We start from the raw sequence: 20,537 nt of genomic DNA on the forward strand, positions 1-20,537 counted from the left end.
TGCAGAAATTATGACACAAAATTTAGCTTTAGCAAAATGTTTATTACATACCCACAGTAAATGTTCTTTAAGTAAAAAAACTCCTTGTGCTGATGATAATTATTGATTTATTGGTGTGTATATCATGTCAGTGTTGCAGCTGGAGATGATTATAATTACTTATATACTGCTGTTTAGCTTTGTCTACAATGTTACAGCATCATATATTAGTGGCTTTATGTTTCAAAATCTGTTAATTAAAGTGTAACTGATGCTTTGACATAAATTCAGATTAGACTTTTTTTTTTTTAATTTTATGCAATTATATAAAAAATGAATTACTGTTTTGGTAAAACACCAATAAAAAATACTCCATGTAAAAAGTCAGTAATAAACTCGAATCATATTTAGGAGAAATGTAATGGTGCTGAATTAATAAAATAATAATACAGCAGTAATTGCTTATGAAAAGCTTCTTATGATGCTCTTGTTCAGCAGCCTGATTGATGTGAGAATGTGTTACCTGTCCAAGCCTGCAGAGATGTGTCTAACATTTTCTGCCTTTTTCTCTGTCCTAACCAATGACTGTATTTCAGAACAGGAACCACGGGAGGATTCAGCCTGAAGACTCACTCTGTTTAATTATTAAGCATTAGGCTTCCTGATGGTTTGGTCCTTTGTTGATAAGTTTCAAATGCTGTGCTTAAAGCTTAGTCAGACAAATTAAGCCAACCTTTACCTCCTCCCACTATCAATGGGATAATTGTATATGTTTACTCATGCATCACTGTGCAGCACAGCACATAACAGCAGACAGTCTACGCAAGGATAACACAAAAACTGCATGACATGCTATTCACTTTTCTTAAGTTTATTGGAGAATTACTTATTGAACTCATTTTGGTAGCTAACTGCAAGGTGAAAGACAAAACATACAAACCACGTGTGTTTACATGTGGAAAACATAAATGTGTTCAATATGTAAATAAAGTTTTTTAATAATAAGAAATGTCTTATAATATATGTTAAAATCCCATGCAACACATACAACAATGCAACCTCAAATTTCTTAATGTGTTTTAATTTCATAGACTACACATGCAGAAATTCCTGCCCCTTTCACACAAAATGTGGAAATATGTTTGTTTTGAATTGAAATTTCATGTTTAAATGACTAAGTCTTCTGAGAATGTCTTGCTGAACTTATTTTCAATCTATTGCACCTGTCAGTCACCTGCTGTCCTATCTGAAATTCTTAAAAGTAATTTGTTATTTAGATATGACTGAAATACAATAAAGAAAAACTGGTACATATTAGATAATTCATTTTGAAATATTAAATCTGAAGAAATAGAAGCTATTTTGACTGCTCTCTTTTTCACCATAGCAGGAAGCTCCCCATCTTTGATTTGGCACATTTCTGTTACAGTGGATGCTCTTTCTGGAGCAACTCCCCCCCCCCCCCCCCCCCCCTCCAAAAAAAAAAAAAGAAAAACAAACTTATAAGCATTGCAGCAACAATAGTATTCCAGGACTTTAAAGTTTAGTATTTTATTTTCGATTGGTCGACAACAAGAAAAATCTAGAATATCAATACAACATTTTGATTGGATCCATCTTCATTCGAGGAGTCACTCTTGCTTTGGTTTCCTCCTCCTGCACATTCGAAGCCACGTGAATCGTATGACTGCCACTACACAGGCTGTCAGCATAAACAAGATGACCAACAAAAAGCTTATGACATCCACAGAATGATACACATACCAGGGCATCTTATAAGACTCGGTGCGTAAATGTGCAGCTCCTTTGTGCCTCATAACAAACTCAATCCAGTAAACTGCAGCATCCAGAGGATGCATTGGTCTGTCTCGGTGGAGAGCAGACAGATGCTTCATGTTGTTTCTGTAGGAGGGATTGTTAAGAACTTCTTGTAGGACTTTGAGGAAATTCTGCTGGGTGACTTTTGTTACATCCACCATTTTAGCAGCTCCTCGAACTTCCATTCGCAAAATGTTTTCAAACTGGTCAAACAGCAGGGGAATGCCAATAATTGGCACACCATGGTACATGGACTCATAGATCCCATTGGTGCCACCATGAGCCACAAAGGCTTTTATCTTTGGGTGACCCAGCAAGTCGTTTTGGGGCATCCATTTCACCAGAAGGGTATTGTTCCCCACATTGTTGGGGCATTCACCAGCATGCCTCCATACGACCTTTTGAGGAAGCTGAGCAAAGGCAGCTGCGATTTCTGAAGTTATTTCTATTGGCAAACCATTCACCAGCGTCCCCAGAGACATCAGGATGAAGCCGTGTTCTCCTGAACTTTCAACAAACTCCTCCAACTCTGAAGGTAAGGCCTCAGCAGGCTTACACTGAAATCCTCCAATGTAGACAATGTTCGGCATGGTAGGCCTGGGGAATTCGAAGACAAAGTCCACTCTCATGAGCCACAGGTCTACTCCTTGAAGAAGCTGATAGAAGTTCACATCTGGGCCTAAGTACTTTTCTACTATTCTATCATAAGGTGGGCATGCTATAAACTTGTCAATGCAGGTTTTGAGGAAGTAGTGGAATGTGTTTTTGACTCTTTCAGAAAAGGTCATCTTGTCAGATATGGCATTTCCAGAAGTTGGGACATATGACGTTGGTGATGGAGCAACCACAAAATGGCCATCCCCACTGGTCATCCATTTAACATTAAAGACAACTGGAAGCTTTAGTTTGTGGGCCACTATAACTCCAACAGGAAGTCCAGGGTCCATAAGAACCAGGTCAAAATTAGAGTCACGTATCTTCGACATTAGAGTCTTGTTCTCAAATATTTCTACACCTAACAGACTAGCTTGTTGGTAGATTTTTGATAATGAACCTAGCACTTCCCAGTAGAACTTCAAGACAGCCATGAAAGACGTCCCCTGTTTTTGGATCTCCAGTATCTTGACCAGGAAAGTTACAAAGAAGTCCTGCTCCTCTATGCAGACAGCCTCTGGTAAGGTGACAGTGATGGAGCTGTAATGTGGTGCCTCTTCTTTGACATACCAGCTAGTGGCTGTGCGGACCACAGTGACTTCATGGCCTTTGGCGTGGAGGCTCTGGATCAGCAGGTTCATGTTCACCCAATGGCTGCCATCAACGGGGAACACCAGAATCTTTCCACCCTGGACAGGACTTACAGTTAAGGACAATGTCACGCCCAGAAGAAACAGAGAAACTCCTTGAATGCTCCCCATGGATCAAGTCTGAGGAAAACAAAAAAAATAATAATAATGATTATTTCAATGATGCCTAAATTAGAACTTGAATTCCTTCTAAGTTATTTTATGAGCTTGTCTTCACTCCTGGCTATGCTACAGGACCCACTGGATTAGACCATTATCAAAAGGGGGCTGTCACGCCCAACTTTTCTGTACAAAAAGAAAAAAAAAACAAGCTCAACACAGGACTCTAAGCACAGCTCCGAGGCATATAAACCCTCATCTTTACATGAATTTTCAAGGCACTGTGGGGAGAAATTATTCCTCAGCAGCCAAACCTTTCTTCAATATTCAACGGTACATTATGATGACCGAATATGAATTCAGGTATGAATATATTAATTAACTACTGGGCAATCATTAGGTGTGTCTCCACCCATCCATCTTCTTCCACTTATCCAGGGCCGGGTCATGGGAGCAACAGGCCAAGCAGAGAAGCCCAAACCTCCCTCTACACGGCCACCTCCTCCAGCTTGTCCGGTTGAACACCAAGGCGTTCCAAGGCCAGCTGAGAGATAAAAATCTCTCCAGGATGTCCTGGGTCTGCCCCTGGGCCTCCTCCCATTGCAGAACACCTCACCCAGGAGACGCCCAGGAGGCATCCTTGTCAGATGCCCGAACCACCTCAACTGGCTCCTTTCGATGTGGAGCAGCAGCGGCTCTACTCTGAGCCCCTCCCGGATGGCCGAACTTCTCGCCCTATCTCTAAGGGAGAGGCCAGCCACCCTTCGGAGGAACCCCATTTCTGCCGCTTGTATCCCAAATCTCGTTCTTTCGGTCACTACCCACACTTCGTATCTATAAGCGAGGGTAGGGACGTAGATCGACAGGTAAACCGAGAGCTTCGCTTTTACACTCACCTCTCTTACAACAGACCGGTACAGCGTCCGCATCACCGCAGCCAATCTCCAGCTCTCTTCTCCCATCACTCATGAACAAGACCCCAAGATACTTATACTTGATCTTGACAACCCTTGCAGTTGTCAAGATCCATCACTGCATATTGTGTAGCTTGGACTCTCTTTTCTTTGACAAAATCTATTCATAGACACGCAAAATATTTGCAAAGCCCTCAAAACCTTTTGGTGTGGTTCCCGCTGCAGGAGCTCTGTTAAGGATGACATTTTGCCATAATAAGACACATACACACAGCTACACTGTCCAAACCAGTTAACATGAAATGTTGCAACAAATCACGGTCCAGTGGGGGGTATGTCCTGCCTGCAGTCTCTAATCTCATCATATGCGTGTAGCAGGGACTTTCTAATAAGCTAAAAGAACAACAAGAAGACACACACCCTTGTATTCTGTTTCCTGTCTGCATGACAGTTGCTAAGTAAGCATTTTGACTCAATTAACTATTAATGTGAAGCATAGGGCGTATGAACCTACCTTCAATCCTCGAGCGTGTGGAGAAAAGTACTTTCAGACTAGTGTGGAAGAGGGGAGCTCAACTTCAGATTACATAAGAAAAGAACCCAAATCCTGATTATTGTGTTGCATAAGGTGGGAGGCGTGTGGATCTTAAATATAAATATATAAATATATAATTTGGACTCACAGTCACAACTCACAAATGAGCGGCAAATGGCTCTTCCAAACACCCAAGTTTTATTTTGGATGCTCATATTATTTAACTTTGCAGACAGAAGCTAAATTATTCCACAAAGAATACCAGGGTCCCAATTCTTAGCCTCCCTGCTGCTAATAGGGAGTTGTGTAACCTTTTTACTGGATAACAGCCCACAATCATTTGTTGTCGTTTTCAGCAAGTCTTACATACTGAGCAATCCCAGCCTATTCTTCTTTCTTCAACCTCTCAAGCTCCTCCATATTTGAAGTTCTTATGGCATGGACTTTAGTCACCCCACAGTTTTTCAGTAGGACTCAGGTCAGGGCTTTGTGTAGGCCAGTCAAGAAAGTTCAACTTTCACATCCTTCCTTTTCATGATTCCTGCCACCTTTACAAGATCCCACTACTGAAGCATCACCACAGCACAATACTTCCACAACCGTGTTTCACCCTTTTTATTTGGCTTGTACACCTCTGCCTTCTTTCTCCATGAATAAGCAGCAAAGGTCTCCAGTTTCAACTCTCTTCTCCAGGTTGTCCACATACTTCAGTCTGGCTTGAAGGTGTCTCTTCTACAGAAGCTGAGTTTTTCTTGGTCTGCAACCTGACAGTCTATTACTGTTCTTTTTTTTTTTTTTTTTTTTTTTTTTTAAATGACATCAGAAACAGCAGTATGCGACATTACGTGATGGCAGAGCTTCAGTTCATCCTTTGTCATTTTTTTTTTTTTTTTTTTTTTTTTTTTTTAAATAAATAGGACAGGGGGAATGAATGAGAGAGAGAGGGGGAGAGAAAGAAAGAAAACCCAAGGGGAGAAGAGACGGTGAGAAGGGGGGGGAAGAGAGACAAAAAAAAAAAACTCCTGGGTCACCTGTATGGAGAAAAAAACAAACAAACAAACAAACAAACAAACAAACAAACAGAGGAGACAGCAAACAACAAAGAGCAACATAATAATAGAGAAAACAAAGCACCATCACAATAAACTAGCTAGTCATAGATATCAGTATTTACTAAATAATAAACGATATTGTGCAGCACGCAAGATAGACAGCGCACAGTGTGCTTTGAGGCAGCAGCCAAGAAAGCTTTAGTCCGCGTCTGTGAATACCCATGTGTGCATACCTGTGTGGATCAGCATGCTTGCATTCCAAAGGTTTCTCCATGTAATGATCTGCTAGGGAGTGTGGGGGGGCCACAGCCCCGTCCTCCAGGGTGTGAAGCGGGTATGGAGGAGATCAAAACTCCAGACATCCAGAGGCCCCCAGAACACAAGAGACCATGGAAGACCAACAGAGGGGCAGCCGCGCCACTGTTCCAGTAAGAGCTGAGGAGAGTCCCAGATGAGGGCTCACTCAGCAGCCGCGGAGCAGAAGCCAGGGGGGGTTGCAGTGACGCGCCCGTGAGCTCCGCCGGCCCCCAGCTGCGCCTGAGTGACCGAGCCCTAGGCCGAGAGGCCGGGGGCACCCCACCTCCAAAGGGGCCCGAGCGAGCCCCAGGCCCCAGGCCCCGACAAGCGGCCGCCAAGGAGTGAGCCGGTGTGTACCCGGACGCCCACCCCCAGACACAAAGAACCACCAACACACCGACACCTGAGGGAGTCCGCCACCGGCAGGGGAAGTGGTGGTGGGTGGAGATAGGCCTCCAAACCTTGGAGGGCCTGAGGTGTCCCCAGAGAGGTGGCGTCTGATACCCAACCTGACATATAGACACAGACATACAGGCACACACAGACACAAACATCCATTCCCACCCTCATGCTCTCATATGCACTCACTCCACACTCAACCAACGTGGAGACAGACATAAAGAGACGCTGTACACACAATCACACTCCCCAAGCGTACTCTACAAACCGGGTCTAGGTACCCTTGCCCCTGGAGGGGGGAATTGCACCCAGACCCAGGTGGTGTTACCCTTTTCCCTGCGGTGGGGAGAGGCAGACCACCCCGACTCCGCAGCAGCAGGGAGGCCCCACACCCCAGACCGCAGTCGGACGGCCAACTCCTCCTACTAGCCCTCCCGCTCCAGCAGGCCGCAGAGAATGGGGGTGGGAGAAGACTCCAAACCTCCCTCCACCCGCTCATTGTAGTGTTGATGCATATGTGTTCTAAGGTGCAATTAAAACCCAGGAGGGCATGGAGCTACCTGCCAAGGAGCAGCAGGTAAGCGCATAGTCCCTCCTGCTAACCCTCAATGACTAAGTGTATTTAAAATTGAGAGGTGGGCAACGACGTCAGGGGTGAGGTATACACCCTGATGGTGATTTGGACTCCGTGATTGTGCCCACCCCCAAGATCCTATATGTATGTGTAATGAGAGTGTGAATAATGTGAATGTCTAAGTTGTGGGATAAAATTGAGGCAGAGGCAGCCAGAAGGGGACAGGGGGGGGGGTAGCCTCCTCTGCACCCTGGTGACATACCCCCACTCCAAGGCCCTGCATGTGTGGGTGGTTGTGGAGGAGCGGGAAGAGGGAGGCAGCTGGAGATGGGGAGGGAAGGAAGGGAGGGGCAGGTAACCCCTCCCTGGGGCCAGCTCCCCCGCTGACCCCAGTAGGCACTCCCACCCTCCGCGACCCGCCAGGGAAGGGGGGCCCAGGCCCATCAGACCGGGGCCCAGTGCAGTAGCGCCCCCCGGCTCCACAGAGCCCTGGACAGTCCACCCAACCCCACCACAGAGAAAACTGCACCCACCCCACCAACCACACATCTTCCAGACTACATAAGACGGTAAACGCCCAGGCTGAGATCTTCCTCCACCTCTCCTGTATCTCCCCCTCCTGCAGAGAGTTCCTGAGAGAAGAAAGCTCCTGCCAGATGTGACCATCCCCCCCACCAGTTGAAGAGCCCCCCAGGCGGCTCGATGCACCGGCGGCACCCTGCTCCAGGGCCGGGCCCCCATGCACCCACCCGCCCACAACCCCGGCAACACACCAACCAGGACCCGAGCCCCCGAGGCCCGGCCCGGGCCCCCGCCCAGAGACGGAGCACCCCCAGAACCTCACGCCCATCCCGGACCCACCCAGGGGCAGCCAGGTTGCCAGGTCAGTAACCCACGTCCGTCAGCACAGACCCTCCCCTAGCCCCGCTGCACGCAGCCGCGAGGAAACAGTCACCTGAGAGCCAACAGAGCCCCTAACCGGACATGACCGCTACCCCGGGTTGAGCCCCCCAAGGAAGATGCCTCCGGGGAACCCCCCGACGCCCTAAGCCTGTCCCTACCCCCTCACCAATCACAACAGTGAAGGCGGGACCAAACTATGACCCCCCACCCCCACTAGGTGATGGAGCTGATAAAAGGGGCCCAGAGCAATTGATCTGATGTGGTGGCAGAGGCTGTGTCAAGACTAATGTAATCTAATAGATAATTTCTATATTGGTTAGAATTAAGATTATTTTTATTTTTCCAGTTCATGAGGACTGTTTTCTTGGCTATGCATAGGGCAGTGAAGATCATATGGGCTATATTCTTTTCTGAAGTGACATTATCTAAGCTGCCCAACAAACACACTAAGGGGGAGGTTGGAATGTTACATTTCAGACATTTTGATAAGTCTTCACATATCTCGCGCCAAAACTTTTGCACTGGTGGACAGAACCAAAGAGCGTGGATGTAATTGTCTGGTGTATTGCCTTGACAGTGTGAGCAGTTGTTGGAAGATGTAAAGCCCATCTTGAACATCCGATGACCTGTATAGTGCACTCTATGAAGTATTTTGTATTGTATTAATTGCAGACTGGGATTTTTAATTAATTTAAAAGTTTTTAAGCAAATCTGAGACCAGAAGTTTTGGTCTAGGTTGACTGATAAATCTGCTTCCCACTTTGCAGTAGGAAGGGATATTGATTCATCTAATTTAGAAAGTGTTCTGTATATTTTAGATAATAATTTGGGGGATTTAAGAGTAAGAAAATGTGCCGCACTTAGTGGTGTTTGTAATTCAACTTGACTGAGGTTAAATTTCTTTTTTACTATGGATTTAATTTGTTGATATTCTAAAAACCTTGTCTTGTTGATCCCATATTGTTCAACTAGTCTGTCAAATGGAATAAATTCTGTTCCCTCTAATATATGTTCTAAGTATTTAATTCCTTTACAACTCCATTCTGGGAAATTAATCATATTATTGTTTTGTAATATGTCAGGGTTATTCCAGATAGGTGTACGTTTGCATGGGATTAATGAAGACTCCGTTATTTTTAGAAACTCCCACCATGCTGTTAGAGAAAAGCTGATGTTGATACTTTTAAAGCATTCATGTCTTTTGATGTTTGAGCTAATAAATGGTAGGTCTGAAATCTCTAGATCCTTGCATAGTGCCTGTTCAACATCTAGCCAGGGCTCAACTAAGAAGGTATGTTTTAACCATTCTGAGATGAACTGAAGCCTGTTGGCTAAGAAGTATTGGTGAAAATTAGGCAGATCTAATCCTCCTCTATCCTTGGTTCTTTGTAGCGTTTTTAAGCTAATACGCGGGGGTTTATCTTTCCAAAGGAATTTGGAAATATATGAATCCAGAGATCTGAACCAATCTTGTGATGGTTTGTTAGGGATCATCAAAAATAAGTAATTTATTTTTGGCAAGATCATCATTTTTATAGTGGCGACCCTTCCCATGAGTGATATGGGTAAAGATTTCCATCTAGTCAGATCGCCTTCTACTTTCTTTAGAAGTGGGATGTGGTTTAGTTTAGTTAAGTCTGAAAGCTTAGGAGAGATATTAATACCTAAATATTTAATATTTCCGGATTGCAGTGGGGCAGAGGAAGAATTATGGAAGGAGCAGTTAATGGGGAGAACTGTAGATTTTGGCCAGTTAATTGAATAATCTGAAACTCTTGAAAACCAGTTTATTAAAGTAATTACCTCAGAGAGGTTGGTTTGTGTGTTTTGCAGAAAAAGCAACACATCATCCGCATAGAGACTGATTTTATGTTCTATGTTCTTACATTTTATGCCCTTAATTGTTGTAGCCTGTCTAAATGCTGCTGCTAGAGGTTCGATAAAAATTGCAAAAAGTGAGGGGGAGAGTGGGCATCCCTGTCTGGTGCCCCTCAGGAGACAGAAGCTGGAGGATGTCTGGTCATTTGTTCTGATACGAGCCGTTGGGGAATTGTATAATATTCTTATCCAGTTTATGAAAGAGTTTCCAAAACCAAATTTGTGTAAAGTTGCGAATAAAAATTTCCAATTAACTCTGTCAAATGCTTTTTCTGCATCTAGAGATAATATTATGGCTTCGATGTTTTTATCGTATGAGTAGTCTATTAAATTAAGTAATCTACGAGTGTTTGTTGAGGAGTGCCGACCTTTTATGAAACCAGTTTGGTCAGGATGAATTAAGAGGGGGGTCATTTTCTCTAATCTCTTTGAGAGAGCTTTGCAGATTATTTTAAGGTCTACATTTAAAAGAGAAATTGGACGATAGCTTGAGGGAAATAAAGGGTCTTTGCCTGGTTTTAGCAGGAGACTAATGTTGGCAGAATTCATATTTGGTGGTAGTCTGCCCTTTTCCTCGATTTCCTGCAACATGCTGTGGAATACTGGTGCCAAAATTGTCCAGAATTCTTTGTAGAATTCTGCAGGGAAGCCGTCTGGACCTGGAGCCTTATTATTGGGCATACTTATCAGGGCTTCCTGGAGTTCACTTGGCGTCAGTGGCGAATCCAATTCCATTGCTTGACTGTCTAGTAATTTTGGAAGAGTTACGTTGTCAAGAAACAGATCAATTTCATTTTTAGATGGGTTTATTTGTGGTGAGTATAAAGTTTCATAGAAATCCCTAAAAATGTTTATTCTTCCAGGATCATATATTGTGTTCCCCGATAAATCTTTAGCAGCACATATAGTTGTTTTTTCTTTATTTATTTTTAGCTGGTTAGCTAGAAATCGACCTGATTTGTTACTGTGTTCAAAATTCTGCAAGCGAAGTCTTTGTATAAGGAATTGTGTTTTTTTATTAATAGTTTCATTTAATTCTAGTTTTGTTTTGCATATTTTGTTCAATGTTTCCTGATCTTGGTGGGACGCGTAGGCTTCTTCTAGTCTATTACTGTTCAGGGTTCTAATCATTGTCATCTTTGAGGCTACAGTGGGCTAAGCCATGCACCATTGTCTCTGAAGTTGTTCTTGGGTCTTTAGACACATTTCTCACTAATTTTCTTTCCAGAGTCTTTGAAATCTTGTACTTCCTCCCTCTGCCAGGCAGTGCTTTAAGTGGCCCAAAAGAGGTGCCGGTACTCTATTTTTTTTCCGCCTCCCCTGAGGTAACAACAACTATATTGAATGGGTTTTATATACAACAGTCAACAGACAACCTTATACAAAATAATAAATCATTTTATTAGTTTGTGGATTTGCTTGGGCTAGAAAGAGCTACTGAACATAAATAAAATGTGCAAAAAGGTATTGAAATTTTTTTTAACAAAATGTACATAAAATAAATTATAAACTAATTTGTATTTTGCTCTCTCTTGAGTCACTGCTGCTATCAGCAGCAGCACTTGTAAAGTGTACCTGCAGAGCTTGGTAGTTCTCCCATACTGCTTTCACTGTTCTCTCACTTGAAGCAACCCAACGCACTGATAAAACACGGCCTATCACAAGGAGACGTTGTCCAACATTGTGAGCACTCTCGGTTAACTCCCTTTGGTTTTTTGGTGATGCATGGTAGAGGGAGTAAAGCTGATCTAAGAATATTTTAAAGTGGTTGATTCCTCCTACCTCCTTCAAAACATCACAAACTGCCAGTTCCAGTCTGTGATTGGAACAATGCCAGACAAACAGGTAAGGGAATTTGGAACAAAGCTGTGCAGCAACTCCTGCTTTCCTCCCAAGCATCACTGAGGCTCCATCACAAGCAAATGCCAACAAATGTTCCTGTAGGTAGTGAGGGTCAAAGCCATTATTATGAAGACATCCTAACAGTGCTTCAGTGATGTCCTTTGCTGTGGTCCCCTGCAGCTCAATCAGTTCAAAAAGTATTGTGTCTGGATTTTCACTGGAAATAGCTGACCGCAGGCACACGACAAGCACAGACTTTCCACTTATTGTAGTGGATTCATCAATGAGCACACACAATTTTCTTTCATTCATCACTATGTCATTGACTACCTTCTTTTTCATTTCAGCTGCAATGTGATCCAGTATATTTGCACATGAGTTATTAGAGTGCAAAACTCTGCCCATCTTGACACCATTTAAGACTTGCAACTGGACATCTATTGGCATGTCTGTAAAGGGACGCCCATGCTTGCCAATCTTATAAGCTGTTCTAAACACATTGCAAGTTGAAGCGTAGTCAGCCTTTCTCATATCTTCAATGTGTTTTTGCATTGTATTTTGTGTTGCCTTCTCTTTTATTTCAACTGCTTTCTTGTGATAAATTGAGTCTCTGTGCTCTTTTATTTTCTTTCGTGGTGAGTTTTGTTGTGCAGCCTTGTCCCTTCCAAAAGACGAGATTAAGCACCCACTCCACTCCTGCGACACTCTCTGCCCTTGCTGCATGTCCACGCGAGCACAAACTTGACAACACACACTACAACCCAACTTTTGATTTCTGCTGATCAGCCACTTGTAATTTGTGGAGAAATACCGGACTTGTGCTTGGGACCAACATTCTGGCCACTCATGCTCGCTAACGCGGCTGTTGTCATCGGTAGAAATGGTGTCATTCTCGTCCTCGTCGTCGCCAAAAGTGCCGTCGTCCGCGGCTGCGACACTAGTGCAGCTTTCGTTAGCTTGCGTCTGACCTGCAGCGATATCATTCTGGCTTGGTGGGGTGTCAGCCAGCGAGTCCTCTGATTCTGACCTTGTTCTTTTACTAGTCAGAGTCTGAAGCCAGGAGAGCATATTAAGTGTTCATTGTTTTTGTATTTTAACGAGCAGCTGTTTGCGCGTTTTACACACACTCTCCGGACCACGTTGAGTTGTTGACATGACAACGGCAAAAGCGACGCATGCGCTTTTCACTTGTAAAACACATTGGTGTATGGGTAATGTAGTCTCTGCTCTCGGTGGGACGAATTAGGAAGCGTGCTTGTGAAGGGCGCTCTGAAAAGCGGCAGCGCAGCCAAACGATTATAACAGATGTGCAAATGAGAGTACCGGTACGCTAAAAGCACGTCCTGGGCGCATGGAGAGGTGGCGGTACTCTCAAGAGCTATATTTAGAAGTGGCGGTACTGAGTACCGGCGCGTACCGGCCCACTTAAAGCACTGCTGCCAGGTGTGTTCTGTACTATGTGGCTCTTGATTTTGATACATCTTATTTCAGTTCTTGACACTTGGAAAGACTGAGATAATTTTATATATCTATTTTCTGCTTTGTGGATGTCAACGATTCTTTTTCTTGAGTCTAAACTGATGTCTTTTGTTTTTGGCATAAAGCTTTTTAATGTTATAGCCCAAACCCTTGGTGGGTTTTTTATTCTGTGAGAACATTTTTAGGTAACGCTCAGACTGGCTTTGAACATTACCAAGTCAAAGCGCATCATTGAACAGCAGTGGTTTTTGCCATGGTTCAATCTCCTGAGGCCTGATTATATTGATCATGGTAGTTTTTGTTTTTCTGAAATAATTCTGGTATTGTGTATAAATAAATACAAATTATTGAAGTTTTTGAAAGAAAACTAGTATTTTTAGAAGTGCTGTGTTGAAAATATTTTATCAATTAACGAAGCTCTTCATTGGAAAGGTTGATCATTTTGTCCTCATTTGACAGTGAATGCTGATGCTGATGCTTTGGTTGGATGATCTTATAACTGAGCAGCTCACAGCATTAATAAGGTCAAGGTAATCTGTGTCCATCCACTCTTGTCTGTTGCTGAAAGTGAAATGTAAATGAGACCTGGCCCGACTTTTTAAGGTTTCTTTTCAGACTTTCACAGAATAGTGCCCAAGGTGCTCAGTCAGCCATGACAAGAGCCATTTTGATTCCCACGGGGTCAAATACAGCTGCTCTTTAACACCTGCAGTCCCTGCTGCAGACTGGGCTCACTCCATAAAATATTTACGTTTATCACTATGAAGAGCTGATCATTACACATCAATCACTTGCTGTCTTGAGGAGTTGTTGATTTCTTTGCAAAGTAAAGTTAACTGTTGTTTCTACTGTGTGATGGTGGCTCTAATGAGACTTTAAAATTTGTTCTAAATTTTTTTTTTTTTTTTTGATGTGCCAATCCAACATCCCATACCTCCAACCCAGACACACTTAAAACTATTCTCTACCTGTGTAAAGCAAGGAGGTGTTTCGTGTTCTTATTTTAATTTACGCTTTTATGGATGTTTTTTATTTTTATTTTTTGTACTTCTTGTTAAATACAACGTCACAAATAAACGCTGACATGGTTGAACAGATGTTCTACATCAGCTGGAATTTACTGAGATGGCGCTGACACGGTGGACAGATTCTGTAATCCTATTTACTTCTTTTTTTATCACTGAAACTGTTTCTGCTTTAAGGAGGTCACGTGTTGATCTAAAGGGAAAAACCACGAGTGGATTCCGGGCATCGCGTCTTTGTGTGAATGTATGAAAAGGCTCTGGGAGGTTAAAGAGACTCGCTTCGCCACCGGTAAAATGCCTCGTTTGTGCGCTCTGCTCGCCCTGCTCTTTGCTGCAGGCTGCTCGCTGTGCGCTGCGGATGTCGGGACCTTCACTCCGTGCCTGCAGTTCTTTTACAGGTCTTGGCCCCCTAAGGGTCTGGCAGGGACGCCGATCTGCCAGCGTTTTATCAACAAGTATCGGTTCGCCACCCTGTACAGCCGACCCCGCCGCTCGCCCTGGTTTTCCGCCTATTTGTACACAGTACCTGCGGGAAAGAGACCCTCAGCATCCTGGAAGTTTGAGCCACAGGTGAGAGTTTGAATAATCCGTGTGTGTTTATATTAAAAAGAACAACAAAAGTAATAGATAGCATGCATCATGGTGATTATTGAAGCTGGAATGGAAACAGGCCAAAGTAAAAAACAAAAACAAAACACAAAACACAAAAATTAAACTAAACTAAAAGAAAAAAACCGAGTTTAAGCAGAACTTAGACTTTGTGCTGTGTCAGCTCTGCGTGCAAACACGCCGCACACTTCACGTCTCAGAACTGTTAACCGCTCCAAGTGTGTTGACATGCCAGCGAAAATCATGTGATTGTCGAGCATGTGCGTCAAGAGGAATTTGGTTTATGGGAGGAAGTTGACTGTTGACATAATTACTATAGCGCTGGCTGGTACACAATATTTTTGACACTGCATGTTTGAACGAGATAAAAGATGACTTGGTAAATCCTTTAATTGTCCCACAAAGAGAAATTTGATAAAATTTACTGGAATACACACAAAATGTGTGTTCCACTGTAAAACCCCAAAATATAAGAGTCACACAAGAGTTAAATGGGGAAGGCAAAATAAAATGACTGTGATGGTTTGGTAGAGTTGGAGTGGGAAGCAGAAGAACAAATATTTCATTTGAATGCTGCTTTTCCCAACTTCCTCTTGTGAAGTTTGTTTTTGTTATGTTATGTGAAGCTCTTTGTACGCTTATCTAATCCTATTTTCACTTGCAGCAAAGTCAAGGCCAAAAGTCAAACTTTTACTGACAAATAAAGCAAATTAATGCAAACAGTCAGCATTTGCAGTATTGACCTTTCTCCTTGTTTCTTCAGTGGGCTGGTTTCAGTCATTATGCAAATGTACGGTTTATAAGATTGGGGAAACCTGCAGTCAGCTGAGACTGAAGAAGTCACCTGGATGAGTGACAAAACGTTTCTCCCACTGCCTCAATCAGTGCTGCAAACTGATCGCTTTCTGAGGACTGGCCATACTAAAAACGTGAATAAAGAGAAATAAATGAATAAAAACTGAAGTGTTAAAGTGTTTGAAACTCAAATTTTGTGCTACTTCCAAACCTTTGGGCCATATCTGTTTTACGGTACAGTTAACAGGTTGAAAGGGGATATAACACTTCTTTTTTTTCTTTTTTTTTGTGCCGCATATTTCTTGTAGGACACTTTCTCGCTTTTATAATGTCAAAAATATCCAACACTGGCTCAATATGTGAGACTGTAAGGAAGTGGGGGTGGTGGTTGTAACCCTTTGACTGTTTATATCAAGAAAACTTTCCACGACATCCTGTTAAAGGCCGTGTGATATGAATAAATAAAAGTGTTAAGATTTCTCATCCCAACTAATAAAATGACGAAAAGCCTGAAAGTTCTTTGGACGATAAACATAGTAAGCGCCACATGTGCAGCAGGAGATACCCCACTCCTCCACCCTAAACGGAAACCCCCCTGTTCCTCTGATTAGTCAAAGGCGGAAATGAAATTGTGACTCTATTTGCCTAATTTATGTCCCCACTTTTGATTTCAGTGTGATGATCTGCTTTGCATTTCACACTTCTGAATGTACAGAAATGGGCTGCAGTTTATCCAGACAAACAGCAGGGGGCACTAGCAAGAGCACTTCTCAATGAGAAGGAGCAATTGGAGCTAAACATGTAAAATACGTTTTTACACCTGCTTCTAGAAAAAAACGATCTTACTTTAGTAAATACAGCAATGATAATAATATAAAGCAATGCTTCTGTAGTTTCTCTAATTAGGACGCTGACATTGTGCAAAAACCCTTAGCATTCTGCGTCTCCAAAAGTTGATTCTGTTCATCTGGATGTAGCGTTTTCAGTGGGAGAAACAAAGGGCTGGACCTCCCAGCCCATTGTTTCTTCAGTGGGCTGGTTTCAGTCATTATGCAAATGTACTGTTTATAAGATTGGGGAAACCTGCAGTCAGCTGAGACTGAAGAAGTCACTTGGATGAGTGAAGAAACATTTCTCTCACTGAAAACGCTACGTCCAGATGAACAGAATCAACTTGTGGAGTTTTAGCTTTCTGCTCATTTCTGCAGACTGGTCAGTTTAAGGATTTTTAACAGGACACTTGCTTGATGTCCTGTCTAGTCCCAGAGTAAAAAAAAGTGACATATAAGTGAAGGCCACACTGAAAACATGTTTATAGTCTTGGACTAAAGGCAGTATCAAGTGGCAATGCCAAAATAAACTTCATAACTTAGCATCTTTTATTTTGTGAATATTTGCTTATTTAGCATGAGGCTAGGACAAATCCCTCTCAACCGTAGGTGGACTGGTAATGACCGGGAGGTTAAGTTTAAAGCATAGTCCTGGTACTTCCATTGAAGCATTGCTGATAATAGTACAAATGCAGCTTTAGGAGTGTCGACAACATTTTAGCCGAACAGCTTAAAGTCATTTGTGAAATCAGTGAAGTGTAAAGTCTGTAATAAAACCCCGTTTCTTCCTTTGCTGATAAACAGTTAGCCTACCCAGGGGGAGATGGCAACATGGAACAGTTCCCCCCAGGCCCTCTGGATCAGAACATTGTGGAGAGCCAGGCAGTGCAGCTGGACTACATCAACTCCACCTACTCCCGTGGCCACTTGAACCCCAGCCTCCACCACATGAGCCACGACACCCGCTCATCCACCTTCACCCTCACCAACGTGGTTCCCCAAAAGAAAGGTTCTAATGATGGGCCTTGGGAACTTCTGGAGCACAGTGTGAATCACACCTTAGCAACCTACTGTCTCGGAGATGCCTACGTCGTGACGGGCATCATCCCCTACCGCAATGACGAGCACTGGCTCAAGAATCACCGCGTGGCGGTGCCTGAGTATATGTGGTCTGCCTACTGCTGTCCAAAGTACAACCAAAGTCTTCCAAAAGAGCTAACCAACGCCTTTCCCACGTACGCGGGCATCGGACGCAACGACCCCAACAGCAGCGAGGAGATTGTGCCTGTTGATAAGACGGTTAAGAAACAATTCAGGGGATATGATGTGAGAAATATGTCCCTGGAAACACTCGAGATGTACTTGAAGGACAGATTCAATACTGTTGTTAGTGTGTTTTATGAGCAGTGCACCGGATCAGACCTCACAGAAAATACATAAATGATACATAAATGCTGTTATATACACATTTCTGTGAGGAGAATAACACAAAGTGCAAATATTAATGACCACTACTGAAATGACTCATACACAACGCGCTGCCGCTGAGTTCAAGTATGCGCAAAACACTTTAAACCACTAGGTGGTGTCCTTGTGCAATACATGTAGCTCCACATTTCGGCTGAAGTTGTATGTATGTATCAAACTAATTCATATTCTGATTCTGATTCACTAAATAACTAATAATGATCAGTGGTGTAAGAACTACTCAGGTACTAAACAACAATGCACATTCCTACCAAAGTAGAGCACAGATGTTTTGTTAACCAAATATACTTGAAGTATCAAAGAAAACTTTTCATAACCTGATCTATAACTTCTATATCTTTGCCCCAAAGGAAAAAGTGGCAATGACTCCAACTCTTACATGCAACATCTATATTACTACGTATTATTCTTTTATTTTTTACTATTGAGAAATTGGAATGTCCTAATTTTCCCTTTTGGGTGCATAAAGTATATCCGATTTATCTAACAGCACATAGTATGTGTTAATATGTGCACCTGCAAATGACAGAAACTATAATAAATCAATATAGAAAAGATTTTCATTGCTGCAGTGTTTGTGTCCTAAATCAGCTTCCACTGTCTGAATCAAAATGTTGTAAAATTCCACAGATGATTAAAAATGTAAAGCTTGACTCTTAAAATTATATTCAAACACAGTACTTGAGTAACTGTAATGAATTACTTCCCAAACCTGCTGGTTTTGTTTGTACTTCATGCCCCAATCAAAGTAATGAGTAACAGACTCAGTCACCTGCTCCACAAGTTAAACCCAACTGGTGTGTCGTTGTGTGTATTTCATGTCAAATGATCACTGACACTTGTGTTTTATCACATCAGACTAGTAAGAATTTATTGCATTTACAGGTAATACAGTAGCACAGGTGTACAATTGGCTACACGGTGGTGTTTCAAGCAGGTTTACTCTGACAAACATGAATCAACAACTCAGTAAGATTGCTGCATGTGGGGAGTGAAGAGCTTGTCCCAGATCTCCACCTTCATGATGGCCCTGCCCAGGGGGGACATGGTACCCTTGATGTCCAGGCTCCCGCCCTCAAAGGTGAGGTCGGAGCCTTTGGCCTCCACCCGCACGAATCCCACCTGCTCTTTGTTGTAATACATCTCTTTGAACAGGCTCTCATTGCACTCTTTGCCCTTCTTGTAGATTCCCAAGGCAAACCAGTTCTTGTACATGTTATAGTCATATGGCACAGAGAACATTATAGCGAGTGTCTCATCGGCTCTGTTGAGCTCCTTCTTGAACAGGTCGTAGGTCAGCACGCCCACTGCCCCAGTGGCTTTGGCTTTGCCCTTGCCGAAGTTGCACACTTCAGTCTTTTGTGGACGTACAGTCGGTTGTGGGGGGCTGCGGCAGCTGCCACTTTCCAGGAAAAGCCTTTAATTTTTAACAGCAGCAAAAGTGAGGAAAAAATGAATTTTCCTAACTGGATATTTGTCAAGCTGCACGTAAAGCATATTCTAACTTTAATCTGTACAGACAAAGTGAGCAAAAGTGTATTTATTTTGGACATACTTAGGGTCAATCAGGCAGTAGTTGTTGGTGAGGTTAGTGATCTCTATGGTGACGTTCCTTCGGCTTTCGACAGCGGCAGCCAAAGCTTCTGCAGATTCACTCATGGTGTGGCTTGTAAAGGCTGTGACAGACAGAACAGAAGTGTAAACTGCAGATCTGTGAATGAGTTTAACCAATTGAAATAAAAATGCAAATCCATCTGAAACCCTCAAATAACTGAGCAGGAATGAAGCGTCTTACCTGTCGGGATCACTGGTACGTAGCTGACTCGTGCTTGGACAGATTTGAGACACTGAGTTCAGCTCTTACATGAGTCTCGTTGGGGAATGCGTAGCACCCAAAGGTGTCTCCACCCATAAGCATGCATCCACCTCCCATGTTGCTTCCCATCGCATGTCTGCAGAGGTGTAAAGCAAAGGGTGTAGCTAACAATAACAGCACAGGATAACTGTAGTCTTTTTGTTCTCACACTGCTGTCAATTTGTGAAACTACGAACTGGTTTGTTGAGGTTTGTGGGATTTTTCTGCACTACACCTTTTCTTTCTGGGTCTGTGATTTTGTTTTTCCATTGTCTGCATGAGGAAACAAACATGCTTCGTCTCTGCAGAGGGCTTAGACAGTTTGAAACATGTCTGTTGAAAGGTTGATGAATAACCTATTCCCCAATCCAAACCAACAAGAAAATTAACTTTAAACTTAAAAAATTCCAATAAGGAGAGGTTATAATACTTTATAATAGACCCTGCACTCCTAATATTACTGTGTAATCCCATTGGAAGAACAGGAAGAGTTATTCATCCTTGTCAAGATAAGAAAAGATGTGATACACCGTGGCCATAGGCACTAAACATTAAACATAACTTATTAAAAAGATATATTAAATAACTCAATAAAATTACATGCAATGACCAAACAAAATACCACAGCAGGGTAATGTTAGTGGCCTGTATTTGTGTGACTGTCCAGAGCAGATTACAGGAGCAGCATGTCAGAGATGAACATCTGATGATTTTACAGGGAAATAGCATTTAGATTAGAGATTAGGATGCTCTAGAATAAAGCATGCATCCTTAATACTTTTGGGGAGGTTAGGACACTTATTCAATACTATATCATTTGAAAACTTTTATATTAGCTTCATAACAATGGCTCACAACAGTG

At 42.8% G+C, this 20,537-nt stretch overlaps 2 protein-coding genes and 2 pseudogenes across 2 annotated transcripts; 1 reads left to right on the forward strand and 3 right to left on the reverse strand.

The window, feature by feature from the left end:
* Positions 1–1,597: 1,597 nt before the first annotated feature.
* LOC146703655 (UDP-glucuronosyltransferase 2B31 pseudogene) lies at positions 1,598–3,212 on the reverse strand (annotated as a pseudogene).
* Positions 3,213–11,026: 7,814 nt separating this feature from the next.
* Positions 11,027–13,025, reverse strand: LOC146703656 (E3 SUMO-protein ligase KIAA1586-like; annotated as a pseudogene).
* A 1,195-nt stretch (positions 13,026–14,220) lies between these two features.
* Positions 14,221–18,506, forward strand: LOC146703657 (endonuclease domain-containing 1 protein-like). Its single transcript, XM_085467273.1, has 2 exons — positions 14,221–14,668; positions 17,137–18,506. Exons 1-2 carry the CDS (start codon positions 14,345–14,347, stop codon positions 17,770–17,772), a joined length of 960 nt encoding a protein of 319 aa, XP_085323399.1. The 5' UTR covers positions 14,221–14,344; the 3' UTR covers positions 17,773–18,506.
* Positions 18,507–18,670: 164 nt separating this feature from the next.
* On the reverse strand, positions 18,671–19,713 carry LOC146703658 (DELTA-stichotoxin-Hcr4a-like). The gene is made up of 3 exons (XM_085467274.1): positions 19,616–19,713; positions 19,376–19,496; positions 18,671–19,237 (listed from the first exon to the last, which is right to left on the reverse strand). The coding sequence occupies exons 2-3, from the start codon at positions 19,477–19,479 to the stop codon at positions 18,787–18,789; spliced, it is 555 nt and encodes a 184-aa protein (XP_085323400.1). The 5' UTR covers positions 19,480–19,496; positions 19,616–19,713; the 3' UTR covers positions 18,671–18,786.
* Between the last annotated feature and the right edge of the window lie 824 nt (positions 19,714–20,537).

This window comes from Copadichromis virginalis, linkage group LG8, assembly GCF_057382275.1.
Source record: "Copadichromis virginalis isolate Kocher_CV1m ecotype Utaka linkage group LG8, C_Virginalis_male_GT1.1, whole genome shotgun sequence".
NCBI classification, from domain to species: Eukaryota; Metazoa; Chordata; class Actinopteri; order Cichliformes; family Cichlidae; genus Copadichromis; species Copadichromis virginalis.